The sequence below is a fragment of the Salmo salar genome, chromosome ssa12 (assembly GCF_905237065.1).
Source record: "Salmo salar chromosome ssa12, Ssal_v3.1, whole genome shotgun sequence".
In the NCBI taxonomy this organism is placed as follows: domain Eukaryota; kingdom Metazoa; phylum Chordata; class Actinopteri; order Salmoniformes; family Salmonidae; genus Salmo; species Salmo salar.
Window position 1 is genome coordinate 66,619,194 of NC_059453.1, and position 14,970 is coordinate 66,634,163.

Consider the following 14,970-nt stretch of genomic DNA (forward strand, 5'->3'; position numbering starts at 1 on the left):
TCTGTGACTGTCTATTTTAAATAATTTAACTTACCAGTGAGTGTGGACCCAAAACAAAGACATTCTACACATTTACAAACTACCTGTTTAAGATGTGTATACAACCATGGTAGTGGAGGCTCCTCAGAGGAGGAAGGGGAGGACCATCCTCCTCAGTGAATTTCAAAAAATATTTAATTGTAAAACATTTAAAAAGTTATCCTTTTTAGATAAAACTATACTAAATATAATCACGTAACCAAATAACTGATTAAAACACACTATTTTGCAAAGAAGGTCTACAGTAGCCTCAACAACACGCTGTAGCGTAGCACCATGGTGTAGCTGGAGGACAGCTAGCTTACGTCCTCTTCTGGGTACATTGATTTCAATACAAAACCTAGGAGGTTCATGGTTCCCCCTTCCATAGACTTACACAGTAATTATGACAACTTCCGGAGGATGTCCTCCAACCAAATCAGAGCTCTTGCAGCATGAACGGACATGTCCACTCAATCAAAGGATCAGATAATGAATCTAGTACTGAAAGCATAAACTACAGCTAGCTAGCACTGCAGTGTATAAGATGTGGTGAGTAGTTGACTCAAAGAGCGTGAAAGACAATAGTTGAACAGTTTTGAACATATTCATTTCTTCCAAAATGAAGGAAAAGCAAGAGAGAAATAGAGTGTGTCATTTTTTTAAACTTTCAATTACTTAGCTAGAAAATGCAGCTAGCTACTTTAGCCTACTGAAACACCCTGCTCAAACAGGGATGCTGTGTTATCTCGGTGGCTATGATTTTCCAACACAACACTGGAACTCTTCCAAGTCAAGGTAAGGTTTTGGTATTACGGGGGAAAAAAATTATGAAATGTATGCATTCACTACTGTAAGTCGCTCTGGATAAGAGCGTCTGCTAAATGACTAAAATGTAAATGTATTACCAATTTGACTCCGGGGCCTGCCGGTGTAACTGGTTACTGAATGTACACTAAGTTACTGCATGATTGCAGCGAGTTTACTACTGCACTAGTTCTATTGGCTATGCTGACTATGATGTTACTTTAGCTAATATGGTGAGAACGATGTACAGTAGGCTGGGTTTTTTCACACAGCTGATGTGTTGTGCATTGAAGTACACAAGCAAAGGGAAGCGAATGAATACAACGTGGCTATTTTGAGAGTGAACTGTATTTACGCATGATCAGGGGTGTATTCATTCCGCCTAATTTGTTGAAAAACGTTTCTTAAACGGAAGCAAACGGAACAAAAACGGGGATAAACATACCTGTTGGACTAACGAGTACACCCTATATCAGCTAGCTGCAGTCAAGAGTGTGCAAGGCGGTATTGAATGTCACCTCAAATTTGTCTCTCGACCTGTGTGTACCTACGTTGTAAACTTAAATTCATAGGCTAGGTTGTAGCAACCTCATGATGGGTATAGGGAACATTCAAGTATCATGTAGTATAGTAGCCTTGTCTGTCTAAAAACAATTATCATGTGATTTCGCCCATGGAATTAGCTGTGGGTGAATGGAATATGACTGAGTCATCCGATATGCTGTAATAGAAATAAGGCCATGGTGTTCTTTTGTTACTGAAGCTTATATCAAATAACCTGACAATGATCCACATCATATGGGTAGACATGTAGTAGAGTTAAAATGGTTATTCCAGCAAACTTCAAATTATTAGAATAGTACACAAAGCAGAACAGAACAATCAGGTTGAGGGTCACTGGCCAAAGCCCACGAACAGGAATATTCCAAGTTCAGACAGAAGGGGGGAGTCAGATCGCTATGATCGCCAGGAACTTTACTTTTGGTTTCTAATTTTAATTGTTGCGCTACTGGTGATGCCTGTTGATGTTAGGTAGGCAGCTACAATAGCTGAATGATGTTAATATCTTCAGGTTTTGTTTCATTAAATTTATTTTATTTTATCTGGGTGCTTACGTCACCTACTAACACCCTGGTACTACCCATAGCTCCCGCTCTCCTCAGTCTGAGAAAACACAGAGAGAAAGGTACGGGTTGCAGATTACTCCTTTGTAGAAGTCCGTAACGTGAAATAAATAAAACGTCCCAAGGTTAATGCTGTAGATATTGTTATAAGAGGATGTGAGACTATCGAAACACGTAACTTTCAGAGTTGTATTGTTGTTATTAATATAGTTACAGAGTGCTAAAAGTGTTGCTAGCTAGCATGCCTTTCTTTCTGTGATGCAGACGGCTAGCTGAGCTGCCAACTAGTGATGGTGTTGCATTATGGGGGATGTAGTTTTTGCCCTCTAAGGCGATTTTACGTTGTAACTTGTTTGTGTTGCAGTGGTTTTGTACATGAGTTGTTGTATTTTGCTACTATCAACACTGAAAGCACCTAGCAATGTATTGGGGATGTGAGACAGGATATGTGTTTTATCTTTCTTCATGCTCCTGTGTAGAACAACTTGTCAGGTGGTGCATTGGAGACTGATGTGTTCCTGTCCTGTCTTTTCACAATACTATTGCAGGTATGGTTCTATTGTCTAAGAATTAAGATTATACATTCTTTGTATTAAGGACTGGTTATTATTTTATACTATACATTATGGCTTTATGTATGAGTGTGATTGTGAGAGTCTGAGAAAACACTGAGAGAGAAAGAACAACTTGTCAGGTGGTGCATTGGAGACTGATGTGTTCCTGTCCTGTCTTTTCACAATACTATTGCAGGTATGGTTCTATTGTCTAAGAATTAAGATTATACATTCTTTGTATTAAGGACTGGTTATTATTTTATACTATACATTATGGCTTTATGTATGAGTGTGATTGTGAGAGTCTGAGAAAACACTGAGAGAGAAAGAACAACTTGTCAGGTGGTGCATTGGAGACTGATGTGTTCCTGTCCTGTCTTTTCACAATACTATTGCAGATCAACATAAAAGCCTAAAAGACAGCCATGGTGTCGCTCTTCATTTCTTGGTTCTCCTGTGGTGCATAAGAAACCCGCTACAGACAAATAATGTGTGTTATGCAGCAAAACACAACTATCTTTTTTTAGGATGCAAACCAGTAATATGAATCACTGTTGATCCATCCTGTTCTGATCTAATGAAATGGATGTAGGATTTCCTTTGGCATAGAATCAAGGCCTTTTGCAGTCATGAAGGACAGAGCTAGATCCCTCTTGGTTCTCGTCAGCGAAGACTGAACTCAAGTTACGGGTTATATGTCAGACTCTCCTATACCACTTTGCCCAACATGTTATACTACGGAGGTTGTAAATAAACCCTTTTTAAGATGATATAATTTGTATAATTATTATAGGGCTGTGAAACCGATAGCCAAATGGCTTCAGACTGAGCATTTCTCAACATTTATGAGCAATTTACGGAGTGCAATTTCCATTTTATCGCAGTTAGTGTCCATTTATTTACAGTAGTGTGTTGATTAATTATTGCTTTCTTCAGTGTTCTCATTTACAATTGCGACCTGGCCAAGATAAAACAAAGCAGTTTGACACATACAACAACACAGAGTTACACATGGAGTAAAACAAACCTACAGTCAATAATATAGTAGAAAAATAAGTCTATATACAAAGTGAGCAAATGAGGTGAGTTAAGGAAGGCAAAAAAGGCCATGGTGGCGAAGTAAATACAATATAGCAAGTAAAACACTTGAATGGTAGATTTGCAGTGGAAGAAAGTGCAAAGTAGAAATAATGGGGTGCAAAGGAGCAAAATAAATAAATACAGTAGGGGAAGAGGTAGTTGTTTGGGCTAAATTATAGATGGGCTATGTACAGGTGCAGTAATCTGTGAGCTGCTCTGACAGCTGGTGCTTAAAGCTAGTGAGGGAGATAAGTGTTTCCAATTTTAGAGATTTTTGTAGTTCGTCCCAGTCATTGGCAGCAGAGAACTGGAAGGAGAGGCGGCCGAAGGAGGAATTGCCTTTGGGGGTGACCAGAGAGATATACCTGCTAGAGCGCGTGCTATAGGTGGGTGCTGCTATGGTGACCAGCGAGCTGAGATAAGGGGGAACTTTACCTAGCAGGGTCTTGTAGATGACCTGGAGCCAGTGGGTTTGGCGACGAGTATGAAGCAAGGGCCAGCCAACGAGAGTGTACAGGTCGCAGTGGTAGGTAGTATATGGGGCTTTGGTGACAAAACGGATGGCACTGTGATAGACTGCATCCAATTTATTGAGTAGGGTATTGGAGGCTATTTTGTAAATGACATCGCCGAAGTCGAGGATCGGTAGGATGGTCAGTTTTACGAGGATATGTTTGGCAGCATGAGTGAAAGATGCTTTGTTGCGAAATAGGAAGCCAATTCTAGATTTAACTTTGGATTGGAGATGTTTGTGTCTGGGAGGAGAGTTTACAGTCTAACCAGACACCTAGGTATTTGTAGTTGTCCACATATTCTAAGTCAGAACAGTCCAGAGTAGTGATGCTAGTCAGGCGGGCGGATGTGGGCACGAATGGTTGAAAAGCATGCATTTAGAGGGTGCCCGTGTTTACGGCTTTGGGGTGGTACCTGGTAGGTTCATTGATAATTTGTGTGAGATTGAGGGCATCAAGCTTAGATTGTAGGGTGGCTGGGGTGTTAAGCATGTCCCAGTTTAGGTCACCTAGCAGCATGAGCGCTGAAGATAGATGGGAGGCAATCAGTTCACATATGGTGTCCAGAGCACAGCTGGGGGCAGAGGGTGGTCTATAGCAGGCGGCAACGGTGAGAGACTTAGTTTTAGAGAGGTGGATTTTTAAAAGTAGAAGTTCAAATTGTTTGGGTACAGACCTGGATAGTAGGACAGAACTCTGCAGGCTATCTCTGCAGTAGATTGCAACACCGCCCCCTTTGGCCGTTCGATCTTGTCTGAAAATGTTGCAGTTAGGGATAGAGATTTCAGAGTTTTTGGTGATCTTCCTAAACCAGGATTAAGAAACGGCTAGGACATTCGGGTTGGCAGAGTGTGCTAAAGCAGTGAATAAAACAAACTTAGGGAGGAGGTTTCTAATGTTAACATGCATGAAACCAAGGCTATTACGGTTACAGAAGTCATCAAATGAGAGCGCCTGGGGAATAGGAGTGGAGCTAGGCACTGCAGGGCCTGGATTCACCTCTACATCGCCAGAGGAGGAGTTGGATAAGGGTACGGCTAAAAGCTATGAGAATTGGTCGTCTAGGACGTCCGGAACAGAGAGTAAAAGGAGCAGGTTTCTGGGGGCGATAAAATAGCTTCAAGGTATAGAGCATCGAGCCAGCGGGGTGGTGGCACTGGAATCCTCATCTCTCCCAAGTGGACATTCTCTCTTTCTCCCCTGACCCATCTGTCTATCTCCTCATTTGAATTCCATGCTGTCACAGTTACCAGCCCTTTCAAGCTTAACATCCTTATCATTTATCGCCCTCCAGGTTCCCTTGGAGAGTTCATCAATGAGCTTGACGCCTTGATAAGTTCCTTTCCTGAGGATGGCTCACCTCTCACAGTTCTGGGTGACTTTAACCTCCCCACGTCTACCTTCGACTCATTCCTCTCTGCCTCCTTCTTTCCACTCCTCTCCTCTTTCGACCTCACCCTCTCACCTTCCCCCCCTACTCACAAGGCAGGCAATACGCTTGACCTCATCTTTACTAGATGCTGTTCTTCCACTAATCTCATTGCAACTCCCCTCCAAGTCTCCGACCACTACCTTGTATCCTTTTCCCTCTCGCTCTCATCCAAAACTTCTCACTCTCCCCCTACTCGGATGGTATTGCGCCGTCCCAACCTTCGCTCTCTCTCCCGCTACTCTCTCCTCTTCCATCCTATCATCTCTTCCCTCTGCTCAAACCTTCTCCAACCTATCTCCTGATTCTGCCTCCTCAACCCTCCTCTCCTCCCTCTCTGCATCCTTTGATTTCCTCTGTCCCCTATCCTCCAGGCCGGCTCGGTCCTCCCCTCCTGCTCCGTGGCTCGACGACTCACTGCGAGCTCACAGAACAGGGCTCCGGGCAGCCGAGCGGAAATGGAGGAAAACTCGCCTCCCTGCGGACCTGGCATCCTTTCACTCCCTCCTCTCTACATTTTCCTCTTCTGTCTCTGCTGCTAAAGCCACTTTCTACCACTCTAAACTCCAAGCATCTGCCTCTAACCCTAGGAAGCTCTTTGCTACCTTCTCCTCCCTCCTGAATCCTCCTCCCCCTCCTCCCTCTCTGCGGATGACTTCGTCAACCATTTTGAAAAGAAGGTTGACGACATCCGATCCTCGTTTGCTAAGTCAAACGACACTGCTGGTCCTGCTCACACTGCCCTACCCTGTGCTTTGACCTCTTTCTCCCCTCTCTCTCCAGATGAAATCTCGCGTCTTGTGACGGCCGGCCGCCCAACAACCTGCCCACTTGACCCTATCCCCTCCTCTCTTCTCCAGACCATTTCCGGAGACCTTCTCCCCTACCTCACCTCGCTCATCAACGCATCCTTGACCGCTGGCTACGTCCCTTCCGTCTTCAAGAGAGCGAGAGTTGCACCCCTTCTGAAAAAAAACCTACACTCGATCCCTCCGATGTCAACAACTACAGACCAGTATCCCTTCTTTCCTTTCTCTCCAAAACTCTTGAACGCGCCGTCCTTGGCCAGCTCTCTTGCTATCTCTCTCAGAATGACCTTCTTGATCCTAATCAGTCAGGTTTCAAGACTGGGCATTCAACTGAGACTGCTCTTCTCTGTGTCACGGAGGCTCTCCGCACTGCTAAAGCTAACTCTCTCTCCTCTGCTCTCATCCTTCTAGACCTATCTGCTGCCTTTGATACCGTGAACCATCAGATCCTCCTCTCCACCCTCTCCGAGCTGGGCATCTCCGGCACCGCGCACGCTTGGATTGCGTCCTACCTGACAGGTCGCTCCTACCAGGTGGCGTGGCGAGAATCTGTCTCCGCACCACGTGCTCTCACCACTGGTGTCCCCCAGGGCTCTGTTCTTGGCCCACTCCTATTCTCGCTATACACCAAGTCACTTGGCTCTGTCATATCCTCACATGGTCTCTCATATCATTGCTATGCAGATGACACACAACTAATCTTCTCCTTTCCCCCTTCTGACAACCAGGTGGCGAATCGCATCTCTGCATGTCTGGCAGACATATCAGTGTGGATGACGGATCACCACCTCAAGCTGAACCTCGGCAAGACGGAGCTGCTCTTCCTCCCGGGGAAGGACTGCCCGTTCCATGATCTCGCCATCACGGTTGACAACTCCCTTGTGTCCTCCTCCCAGAGTGCTAAGAGCCTTGGCGTGACCCTGGACAACACCCTGTCGTTCTCCACCAACATCAAGGCGGTGACCCGATCCTGTAGGTTCATGCTCTACAACATTCGCAGAGTACGACCCTGCCTCACACAGGAAGCGGCGCAGGTCCTAATCCAGGCACTTGTCATCTCCCGTCTGGATTATTGCAACTCGCTGTTGGCTGGGCTCCCTGCCTGTGCCATTAAACCCCTACAACTCATCCAGAACGCCGCAGCCCGTCTGGTGTTCAACCTTCCCAAGTTCTCTCACGTCACCCCACTCCTCCGCTCTCTCCACTGGCTTCCAGTCGAAGCTCGCATCCGCTACAAGACCATGGTGCTTGCCTACGGAGCTGTGAGGGGAACGGCACCTCCGTACCTTCAGGCTCTGATCAGGCCCTACACCCAAACAAGGGCACTCCGTTCATCCACCTCTGGCCTGCTCGCCTCCCTACCTCTGAGGAAGCACAGTTCCCGCTCAGCCCAGTCAAAACTGTTCGCTGCTCTGGCACCCCAATGGTGGAACAAGCTCCCTCACGACGCCAGGACAGCGGAGTCAATCACCACCTTCCGGAGACACCTGAAACCCCACCTCTTCAAGGAATACCTGGGATAGGATAAAGTAATCCTTCTAACCCCCCCCTTAAAAGATTTAGATGCACTATTGTAAAGTGGTTGTTCCACTGGATATTATAGGTGAATGCACCAATTTGTAAGTCGCTCTGGATAAGAGCGTCTGCTAAATGACTAAAATGTAAAAAAAATGTAAAAATGTATAATGTACAGACAAAGGTATGGTAGGATGTGAATACAGTGGAGGTAAACCTAGGCATTGAGTGATGATGAGAGAGATTGTCTCTAGAAACATTGAAACCAGGTGATGTCATCACATGTGTGGATGATGGAACTGAGAGGTTGGATAAGGTATAATGAGCAGGGCTAGAGGCTCTACAGTAAAATAAGCCAATAAACACTAACCAGAACAGCAATGGACAAGGCATATTGACATTAAGGAGAGGCATGCTTAGCCAAGTGATCAAAAGGGTCCAGTTAGTAGTGAGGTCGGTTGCGGTCACGGGCGATTCAGACAGCTAGCCGGGCCATGGGTAGCAAGTTGGCAGAAGATTGTCTGATGAGGGACTGAAGTTCATTGACTAGAACTTGAATTGCTAGGGGCTGGTGCGTGTGGGGAATAATGAAGGGAAAATAGCGCAGCACAGCTTCCAGAAAAACAGTCACTTTCAAATTTGGGATTTAGTGGCTAAATGAGGTAAAACAGTAATTCTGCTCATAGATTATGCATGCATGAACTACACAGCCAGTACAAAGCTGGAGGTTTAAAAAAAATACTTAGTAGTCGCCAAAGTTCCGGAGCATGTCTTTAAATAATGCAACTAAATCTTCTTTTTTTCCAACTATAAAAATAAAATTTCCCTGACTGACAAGGATTGTCCTGACTTTCAAGAATCCCTGAGTGATACAGTTTTGACAAATGTTATCTTGTTGCATCTTGGTCACCTGGGTGTAGAAATGGAACATGCTACAGTTTAATGTACAGATAAGAGAATACATAACGATAATTGCATACAACAGATTATCACACGGGACATGATATGTGCCAGAGTAGCTTATATACACATTAGGTCCATGCAACTGATCTGAACAATAATGACAAATCTTTTTTACCTTTTCTTCCAGGAAGATTCTTTAAAATATTAAAATCACAGAGTGGAGGGGTGTGTATAGTCTCTTCTGCAGTGTAGGAGGATGTACCAGACAACCCACTGTGCTCCAGGGCCAGATCCCTCTTCCCAGCAAAGCCCGTCATGGTGAAAGAGTTCCCTCTAGTGCCTATAAACTGTTGATAACATGTTGGGTTGGAGCAGTGAAGTGATGCAATTTCTCACACTTATCCGCTCATCTGGCCAATAATAAATCGTTTTAGAAGCTTGGACACACCCAAACTTCCCCACCTCCTCTGTCCCTTTTGTTGGCGAGGGCTAGCCTTTGGCCCTACATTTGAAAAGTGAACAAGAGCCCCACTCACTTAGAGGGAAAGTGTGGGTACTCAGCTCTGAGAAAGGAAGAAAATAGTACTTTGGAATGAGAGAGAAAAGCGAGAATAGAGAGAACCAAACACAGAACTGAAGTTAAGGGAACTGGCCGGTCGTTTCACCACAATTGGAGCATGTCACAATTGGACAGCAGATTGGTCAGATTGAAACCAGAGAGAACAGGAGCTAAAATGTACTCATCTACTTTCTGAGTTGATTTTATTGTAATCTCTAAACAAGCTGTTATATACACTTGAGATTATGATGTTATACCCATCATCGCATTAGAAATATAATAATAGCAAAAATGTACTTCCAAGAACTAAATCTTTTGTGATTAGTTTGACAAAATACTTTCTCAATCTGTTGATCACTGACCCATCAGGATGCTCAATCTGGAACACATTGTTCAGTTGTTTTATGAAAACACTTGGCGAACTGAAGAAGAGGGAATGTGATGTAGCATGACTTTCACAACAGGGCTCTTAGAGAAGTGTGAGAGAGGGAGGTCCAGGTTCCAATAGCTCATATATAATGATGGCATGCATCCTCAGGGCAAAGCTTTACTCTGCTGAAAGCTCCCAGTGCCAAAGACATGGGCTTTTATCCACTTTCTATATAGAGAAAGGCTCAGTGAATAGAACCTCTGGGGGAAAAAAAGGAGGTGCATTTTCCCTTGATTTCAGCACGTAGGGTTCTCGTTAGTAATGAAGGGGGGTGTTAGTGTGTTTCATATTTTATTGTCACGTGCACAAGTACAGTGAAATTATTTTCTTGCAAGTTCTTTCCCAACAATGAAGTAATCAATATCAGTAGTAAAGTATTGTTTGGCAGTCAAACAAAAATGAGGAGGGGAGTGATGTCTGGTTCAATGAGTCGGCTTTGTTTCATTTTGTGGACTAATGATCAGTGAATTGATGAAGTTGTCTCTCCCCGCTCCTTGACCAAAAAATTATAATCTGCTCAGGGCACGAGGGACGATTTTTGCCCGGTATCTAGGTCAAAAACAAAGCACTACTCTACTACAGGGACAGACAGAGACAGAGAGAGAAAACAGCATTAGAAAACATGGACCCTCTCCATGTGAATCAACATTCCAGCCCTGTCCTGCCTGTTGAGCAATGAGGCCAACTCAGAAAAAAGTGAAAGGGGGAGAGAAAGCGGGTAAGTGAGAAGGAGGGGTGAAGGGTGTCATTGGTGATGGGCGAAAAACCCATTGGAGAAGAAGAGAACAGCTAGGGTTTCATTTGGGCAAAAGCTGTGTTACATAATGAAGTAACCTGGCTCAGAGTATCACATACTACGGATGTTTGAGGTAAGTGTTCAACTGTTTATTAAGATGCATTTTAAAACATTACTTTTTTATGTAAGCTGTGGGTGAGTATACTATTGAAATTACATTGTGGGGAGATAACAGGGAACTCTGGTAAATATTTGATTTTCTACTTCATAGCTGTCTTTGATAAGTTGGAAAATGTGTGCAGTCAATAACACAACTTTGAACTATGAAATACGAACTCACGTCCGTCTGATTAAGACAGACAACCAATTGTATCCTAAAATATGATATATTTATAAAAAATAAAATAAAACAGAGACTACTTCAAAAAAAAGTAAAGAGGCCCAGCTAGCACATAACATTCTGAGAACCATATGTTTCTTAAAGCTTGGTGAGAGTGTGGTTGCGCTATGGTTATTTTGCGTACAACCTTCCCACAATGTTCCGGGAATGGTGAAGGATGTTTCTTAGGTGGGAATTTCAGTACTTTAGCAAAATGTATCCTATTGGTTTCCTCATATACTGAACAAAAATATAAATGTAAAGCGTTGGTCTCATGTTTCATGAGCTGAAATTAAAGATCCCAGAAATGTGTCTATATACACAAAAAGCTTATTTCTCTGAAATTGTGCACAAATTTGTTTATATCCCTATTAGTGAGCACTTCTCCTTTGCCAAGATAATTCATCCACCTGACAGGTGTGGCATATCAAGAAGCTGATTAAACAACATGATCATTACACAGGTGAACTTTGTGCTGGGGACAATCAAAGACCACTCTAAAATATGCAGTTGTCACACAACAATGCCACAGATGTCTCAAGTTGAGGGAGCGTGCAATTGGCATGCTGACTGCAGGAATGGCCACCAGAGAATTTAATGTCCATTTCACAACCATAAGCCACCTCCAATGTAATTTTAGAGAACCAGCCTCACAACCGCAGACCACGTGTAACCACGCCAGCCCAGGACCTACACATCCAGCTTCTTCACCTGCGGGATCGTCTGAGACCAGTCAACCAGACAGCTGATGAAACTGTGGGTTTGCACAACCGAATAATTTTTGTCCACACCAACTAATTGGCCACACCTGATATTAATGAGTGCTTGCTTTGAAATGGGGTCTGTTTGAATACACTAAAATGAACAGCTTTGTAGGAGTTTTAAAAAAACAAACATGGCATGCTAGCTCCGTCCTTGTGGCGCAGTGGACTAATTCCATGGATATAGAACAGATCATAGGTTTGAATATCACTAATGCCATGCCACAATAAAAACATTTTTTGCATGATTAATGCTTAAGCAAATTCATTTCCATGTGTCCTATCTGTGCTTGGAGTTCAAAACTAAGCTAGCAGTCTTATTGCAACCTTCAGTTAAAGTTTTAAGGAAGTCATTCAAAAACCTCCAAATACCCTATAATTTCCATTCTCAGAACATATATAATACAACCTCCCAGGAAACCTCAGGGAACCATAGTAAAACATTTTCAGAACCTCCCTGCAACCTAAAAATGAACGTTCCCAAAACAGGCAAATGTTCTCAGAACGTATATAAAAAACATTCAGTTTTACTGGTCAGGAAACGTATGGCTTCATTCCCAGAACCAATGGGAAACCAAAAACGTACGTTCCCATAACTTCCAAAGAACCGAATGTGCTAGCTGGGGGCATACTATTTGCTTTACATTGACATGATGTTCAGGAAAGCACATTGTTATATTTGTTTTGAGGGAAATAGTGCAGCTGCAAAGAGGGCTTAGCTAGAGAGTTAGAGTTGGCAAAAAGCCAGTTGGAGTGTTTGCGCTTTCGCATGTTTTGGTGAATTCCTTTACTGACAGACAATGTCAATGCAAATCATTTTACAACCACATTTGACAAATAATGAATGTTGAGCAAGATTGTATCTAAACAATTACTATTATGGTAAAACATTTATTTTATTCCTCTATGTCTTCTCTAGCTTCCTGTAGAACTCTCACAGGTAAAATGATGCACCCCAAGATGAGGGGTCTGTTTCTTATCCAACTGCTGCTGATTGAACAGGCTCTGTGTAGAACACCAACTCCCCCTGTTCTGAAGACCACTCCGCTCTCCAAGACCTCCGTTTTAGGGGAGGGGGAGACTATCAAAAAGGAGCGGCAGTCACTTCTGGGGTCCCAGACCCAACTTGGTCTCCCATCAGATGCAGCGGAGAGTGCGGCCCCTGAAGAGTGGGTGGTGCAGGATGAGGCCAGAGCCCAGTCTGCCCAGCGTATCGTCACCACGCTGAAGGCCAAGCTGCAGGGCCGGATCCTCGTCCAGGCCAACACCAGCTGTGAGGCGTTGCTGTCTGCCTCTACACTGCAGGACCCCGCCTCAGCCCTGTTCCCCCGGGAGCTCCTGGGCCTATCCCTGGTGCCGGTGCTGGTGGCAGCAGGCTGTTCTCGGGAGGCCCAGACCCTGGTACTCAGAATGTACAACCTGTTGGGAGTGGAGGACACAGAGGAGCTCCTCATAGAGGTGGAGAGCCTTATGGCGAGGGGGGCTTCCCACCCCAGAGCCACCACCCCCCCTGCCTCACACATGGGGAATGTTCAGGCAGAGCTCCACCTACAGGCAGTGATGTTCAACATACAGCAGCTGGCCAGGGCTGGGGTGGGTCAGAGGGGGCACAGGGCCTCTGGAAGAGGGAAGCAGGAGGAGAGGTGTCAGGGCTGGACCAGAGTGAACGGGACCCTGCTTTTGGGGGAGACAGTGCAGGGAGCCACCACAGGGGGGCTGGAGGAGGCGGTAAGTGTCTGTGAGAGCCTGGGGTCCCAGTGTGCTGGTGTGTCCCGTAACGGAGGGCAGTACCAGGTGGTTCTGATGTCAGGCAGCCGGGTGGTGCCCTCTGAGTACTTGGACTCAGAATGCTGGATTCGACAGTGCCAGGTGCAGGATGAGGAGTCACCTGGGGCCTCAGGGCGGCGGGCACGGCGCAGCCCTCAGCGGAACTGTGTCAACAAAAAGGAGGAGCACGTGTACAACGTGGTGGAGTGGATCCCTGTCGTCAGCACCCTTTACAACCTGGGCACGGCCGTCTACTACACCTCTGTTAACTGCTCCGAGACGGCCAAGGAGAGAGCCATCCTCAGCGCCGTCGACCTGGGCACTGACGCCCTCATGGCCGTCACTGGGGGAACGGTGGGCGTGGCGGGCTACGTGGCCGGGGCAGGAGTGAAGACGGGGGTGAAGGCTGGGATCAAGTACCTGCTGTCCTCCATGAAGCAGGAGGAGGACCTGATAGTTAATGAGTACAGTTGGGAGGAGGGAGTCATCACCATACAGTAAACAGCCAGTAGCCTGGTTGGTTGGTAGCAACATATTATTTTGCTTTAGCCAATGGCAGCATAAAAAGATCTGGGGACCAGGAAGTGGTCTCAGGGAACCACTGAGTAAACTCTAAGACCCCCTTGACCTTGACTCCCCCAATCCTCTCATCCCAAACCCTTCTTGTCCTCCTTCGGTACTATTGGTCAGGTCAGACTCAATTTACACATCTGATACTTCCAGTGCAGGGACTATTGTAACGGTACTACCTTTCAGATGTTGTTTTGTTTGTTCTGTGTTCTCTAGAAACATATGGACCGAAATTCAAGCTGGCAATTTGTAAAAATATCAACTAATTGATTTATAAGCTATTTTTCCATGATACATGAAAGTTTGCAACTGCCCTTGATTGATTAAATTATAATTTTAGCTAGTTGTTTTTTACTACTACTTTTGAGTGTCTTCATTGACCAAACCAAAAACGTCATTCTATCAGTGGAGTTGAGTGAATCAAGTAAGAATTATTGTACTAATGACTGATTGAATATAAACTTAACTTAGTCATTGCAAAATAACTCACAACACTATTCCAGCAGTGGAGGCTGCCGAGGGGAGAACGGTTCATAATAATGGCCGGAACGGAGCAAAAGGAATGGCAACAAACACCTGGAAATCATGTGTTTGATGTATTTGATACCATTACACTGATTAAGCTCCAGTCATTACCACGCAACCATTTTCCCCAATTAAGGTGCCGCTAACCTCCTGTGTGTTCCAGGGCCCGGTTTTTAGGCTTACAAGTGTTATAGAAATCGGGTGTGCAACGGTAATCGATGTGGCACGCAACCATTTTATGGTGCATACAACATCTCAGCAGGGGAACGGAACCAATCTGTTTCTTCACCGCAAAATGTATTATACAAAACACAGCAGTGGAGGCTGCTGAGGGGATGACGGCTCATAATGTCTGAAACGGAGAGAATGGAATGGCATCAATCACATGGAAACCGTATGTTTGATGTATTTGATACCATTCTACTGATTCCGCTCCAGCCATTACCATGAGCCCGTCCTCCCCAATTAAGGTCTCACCAACCTCCGTTGAAA

At 44.9% G+C, this 14,970-nt stretch overlaps 1 protein-coding gene across 2 annotated transcripts; it reads left to right on the forward strand.

Moving 5' to 3' along the window:
- Positions 1 to 10,444: 10,444 nt before the first annotated feature.
- On the forward strand, positions 10,445 to 14,313 carry LOC106565525 (uncharacterized). 2 transcript variants are annotated; one of them, XM_045691662.1, is made up of 3 exons: positions 10,491 to 10,609; positions 11,496 to 11,611; positions 12,536 to 14,313. In XM_045691662.1, exon 3 carries the CDS (start codon positions 12,562 to 12,564, stop codon positions 13,882 to 13,884), a length of 1,323 nt encoding a protein of 440 aa, XP_045547618.1. In that variant the 5' UTR covers positions 10,491 to 10,609; positions 11,496 to 11,611; positions 12,536 to 12,561; the 3' UTR covers positions 13,885 to 14,313. The 2 variants fall into 2 exon arrangements, with proteins under 2 accessions (XP_013988233.1, XP_045547618.1); XM_014132758.2 differs by lacking the exon at positions 11,496 to 11,611 and having other exon boundaries at positions 10,445 to 10,609.
- Positions 14,314 to 14,970: the final 657 nt, after the last annotated feature.

Coding starts and splice junctions, on each gene's coding strand:
- LOC106565525 (XM_014132758.2), top strand. CDS start 12,562: ATGATGCACCCCAAGATGAGGGGTCTGTTTCTTATCCAACTGCTGCTG.